Source organism: Anopheles arabiensis, chromosome 3, assembly GCF_016920715.1.
Source record: "Anopheles arabiensis isolate DONGOLA chromosome 3, AaraD3, whole genome shotgun sequence".
Classification (NCBI taxonomy): Eukaryota; Metazoa; Arthropoda; class Insecta; order Diptera; family Culicidae; genus Anopheles; species Anopheles arabiensis.
Genome location: NC_053518.1, coordinates 27,189,481 through 27,193,966, shown reverse-complemented (window position 1 = coordinate 27,193,966; position 4,486 = coordinate 27,189,481). Strand labels below are relative to the sequence as shown.

Genomic DNA, 4,486 nt, shown 5'->3' with positions numbered 1-4,486 from the left:
GGAGGAATCACCCTCCGTTTTTATGGTTGAACACGCTTCTCCACACGCTCCTCCAACTCCTCAGCGAAACTCCGCCAAACCCGACCCTCTAATCCTTGGTTAAATGAGCGAGAAAATAGCATTTGACTGCGCGCTAGTAGCGACAAGGGTGGAGACATTTGGAGCAGTGGGAACGAATTTTCCCACGACCAGAGTTGTAAGGCTTTTTCCTGCCACTTGTTTGCCACCCGCAAATGTGGGTCATTTAGGGGAGTAACGGCACCGGACCAAGGGGAGAACGACAATCAATTTGTCCTACAAAATGATGAACAGTTTTCCAATGCGAAGAGGAACCAACACCGACGGCTTTTCCATTTTCCCTTTCGATTATTTTCTCAACAACTGTTTTTCACTGTGAATTGGAATGTTAAAATAAAGAAATAGAGACAAAAAAAGGATTTAAATTTTATCACCGATAAGCCGTTGCCGCGTGATCACGCAAACAGGGCTGACGGATCAAGAATGCAACCGGAGGACCGGTTGCACTTTTTACTATATTTTCTGTTTTCATCTCCAACCTCCGCTTCGACTGCGATTTTCTTTTATAATTTATCTCCCTAACTGCGCTATCTATGTACAATTTGTCGCTTACAAACAAACAATTCTTAAGTGTAACGATCTGTACAGGCAAGACAAAATCTTTCTTCTGCTTCCGAACCGAAGCTTACAGATTTGTTCTAATACTTTCAAGGTTTGTTTCGTTTCTGTTTGACCGCCCCTAACACTTTTGGTAAATGTTTGTGTCCCTAATTGCTTGCAAACTAAACTAAAATTAACTAAAACATGAAAAACAACTGGCTTCCTTCTCCCCACCCCCACGGTACCCGGTATACATCTTCGAATCGATCTGTACCACCACAGCTTCAGCGCATTAAGTCACAGCATTTAAGAGCGGGGGCAGGGTTTGCCATCTCTAAAGGGGCCACATTAAGCTTTCTCAACAGAAACAATTACGCTCGCCGATCACTATCTTACCTTGCTTAACGAAAAACAAAATCTAACGAATTGCTACTATCACTGGTCAGGCGTTTGCCACCCTTTTTGTGTGTGTGTTTGTGAGTGTGTGTTTGGTGCACTTGGCGCGTCCTAGCTTTGGCGCGACACGAGCGTGATCGGTTTGAAGATCATCGGCCCGGGGCCCGTCGGTGACCCGTGCCCGGTCGGCGAGCCCTGCGATGGCAGCGAGCCAAGGGGCGAGTGCTGCGGGTGCTGATGCGGATGGTGCGGTGAACCGGGATGCGTTCCTTCGCTGGCGGTGGGACTTAGCTGCTGCTGCTGGTGCTGCTGCTGCTGCTGAAGCTGATGATGGGCGGCGGCGGCTGCTTGATGGTGGGCTTGGGCGGCTGCCGCCGCCTGCTGCGCGGCCGCGTGCTGCTGCAGCAGATGCTGATGGTACTGGAGTCTTTGGTAGATCTCGGCCTGCTGCGCCTGCTGGCTGTTGGCCATCGGGGACTGGGGGTGCATCTGGGCGGCGGCTGCCGCCGTAGCCCCCAGCAGCCGATCCATGCCAAACCCAGTACCGACGGCACCGAGCGGCAGGGGCAGCGGGATCGTTGGCGGTTTCGGCGCCATGCTCGGTGCGTACGGTGAGTATCGGTACATCTGGGCGGCAAGCAGTGCCGTCTGGGCTTGGGCCGCATGGGAAGGATACAGGAACTGGCCGAACTGGGGGTAGCCGAGCGCGGGGAACATTGGACCAACGAGCGATCGCTTGAACGCGGCCAACCGACTACGCGAAGCGGCCGTCGAACGGCGGCGCAACTTTCCGGTCGATCCTCCGATGAACACATCCTCCGCCGACGGGTCCAGCATCCAGTAGTTGCCCTTGCCGGGGTCGTCGTAGTGGCGCGGCACCTTCACGAAGCACTTGTTCAGGCTGAGGTTGTGGCGGATCGAGTTCTGCCAGCCCTGCTTGTTGTCGCGATAGTACGGGAAGTTGCGCATGATGTACTCGTAGATGCCGTTCAGCGTGAGCCGCTTTTCGGCGCTCTGCCGGATGGCCATCATGATCAGGGCGTTGTAGCTGTACGGTGGCTTTTCGTTGCCCTTCTTCTCGCCGTCCTTGGCCGGGCTGGACGAGGGACTGCCGCTACCGCTCGCGCCATCGCCCTCCGTCTCGTCCGATTTGTCCTTGCTGCTGCAATCCATCGGGGGCGGTGTGCCCGTCACGTCCAGATCGCTTTCCGTGTCGGTGAGATCGTGATCCTGCTCCTCCGAACCGATCGGCGATGGGCAGGAGTGCAGCGTCGGGGACGGTGTGGGCGACGGGGAGGACTTCATCGTTTCGGGCAGGATCGAGTTAATGGAGAAGTTGGACTTGAGCGGTGCCCGCGCCACGCCGAACATCGTCTGACCGTTCATCATGGTGGGCTCGATTTTAACCATACTTTCAACGACCATCAAAAAGCATTCGCTGAACCGGGGGGTCACACTGGCACAACTGTAACTACTGCAAAACTCTTCTTCACACTTCTGCGAGCTGATCGCTCGGCACGTTGTTGTTCGTCTTCAAATCACAGAATCTCTTTTTTCATGTGCACAATCTAGTTGGCGTGATCACACTTGATTGCTTGCTTATAATCCAAGTAGCAAACGAAAATTCCACACACAATTTCGTTTTCAAATTCCACACACACAATCTCTCTTTCTCTGTTTTGTTTCACTTCACTAAAAGCGTTCTCTGCACCATGGCCTTTTCTTAAATCACAAAATCAATCCGAGTAAAAGGCGCTGCAAACACTCATTTACTGTTCAATTTCGGAGCGCGGTACGAGGGTTCGTGATGTGACACGTTTGCGAGCTAAGGTCGTTCTGAGGCACTGCTTCCCCTCCCGGACGTATTTATACGGCCCCGTCCGGCCAATGGGTTTCGAACGCACACACACCACGACGTTCATTGAACGTCAGCCCCGACCGTAGCGAGAGGGGTGACTTTTCTACCAATCGTGAGGAAGCTGGGCCAAAAAGGTTCGTTCATAAGGCGCATGGTCAGGTTGGCTCGTTGGTGGTGGTGGTGGTGGTGATGGGTAAGAGAAGAAGTGTAAGGGAGGGTTGAATGAGGGCGTTTTGAGAAGCACACCCCTTTTTGGCCCAAGGGGTCTGTACGGTAGGTATGTACGGGCAGACGTTGCCTTGGGCGATCCAGGTACCCAGAAAATATGCACCAGAAGGTCCTTGGTCCTTGGAACCAGAGGATGCAGGTAGCGAGCCTGAAAGTTTACATTGAAAAGTTTCATTTCGTCCATGCTTCCTCTCACTCACTCTGATGATCGTGAGGAGGTAATGAGTGTGAGGGGGATGTTGAGAAGGTAGCAATTGCATGAAGAGGGGCACTGTGAGGGGGTGTTGTGGGAGGGCAAGAAGTCAAATTCATTCTCGCTGTATAGGTAGGTAAACAGTTTTCAGGATGTACAGGACGAGCATAAGAGAGAGAAAGAGAGCGAGTCCTACTGGTACATTGAAAGAATTTTGTTGGAAAATGCATCCCGAGTGCATGGAAAGTGCATCTGCTGTGGAAATGGAGAAAACTGTGTGCGTGTGCACAATTTTCACCAAACAAACACAGCAGCCATATGCACAAGCAGTGTGCGTGAGTGCAGTGTCTCGTTCACCAGACTCCGCCCTTGCGTCCCGATTTGCAGGAGTGGGGAGAAGCGAGCAAGCAAGCGAGCGCGCGTGCGTGTGAGTGAGCGAGCGAGCGCTCCTCTGTTGGGCAAATAGCAGTCGAACCAGTTTGTAAACGCGCGAGATGTACAATTTGTTTACACATCTTGCTTCACAACAAGAAGCGGATGGAAGCGTAAATAAATAAATGCAATTTTATTTGCAAACTTTGTAGGGTCGGTTTGCCAACAGGCGGGGGTTATGCAGAGGGGGAATAGTTTCAGTATGAGCGTGTGAGCGTGTGCGTGTAATGCTGCTGCGTGTGCGTGTGGCTGTCTGTTTCGCTCTCTGATTCGGTTGTTCGTTTCACTCGCTTTATCGCGGGCACGGTTTAGGGGTTGCTTTAATGCGACTGGTTTTTTTTTCTGTTGATGCTGGTTGTATTTTTCTTTCTCGCCGTGCAAAATGGTGCCGCAACAAATGTGTCGGACAGCGGCAAATCAAACCACAATACAGCACCAGCTGAAACATTGTTTGGAAAATATTGTATTTTTTATTATTGTACACACTCACACGCATAAACTGCGCGGGGTTGTTTTTTTTTTTGTTTTTTGATGATTTTAATTTGATTATGAGATCGGGTTTTTTTCCAATACAATATCGTTTGATTTGAAGTAGGTAGATGCTTGATTTGACGAGGGTCGCAATGCGATTTGCCAAGGATCTGAATATTTATGGCGTGACTAAACACTGCCCATGACTGTCCTTGCGCATATAAATATTATTTAAATTAATTGCAGTATTTTATGGCGTATTTTCGACTGCAAATACAGCTTGTGTTTTG

General features: G+C 50.9%; 1 protein-coding gene across 1 annotated transcript; it reads right to left on the bottom strand.

The window, feature by feature from the left end:
- Positions 1-437: 437 nt before the first annotated feature.
- LOC120903472 (fork head domain transcription factor slp2-like) lies at positions 438-2,839 on the bottom strand. Its single transcript, XM_040312916.1, has one exon. It carries the CDS (start codon positions 2,437-2,439, stop codon positions 1,126-1,128), a length of 1,314 nt encoding a protein of 437 aa, XP_040168850.1. The 5' UTR covers positions 2,440-2,839; the 3' UTR covers positions 438-1,125.
- Positions 2,840-4,486: the final 1,647 nt, after the last annotated feature.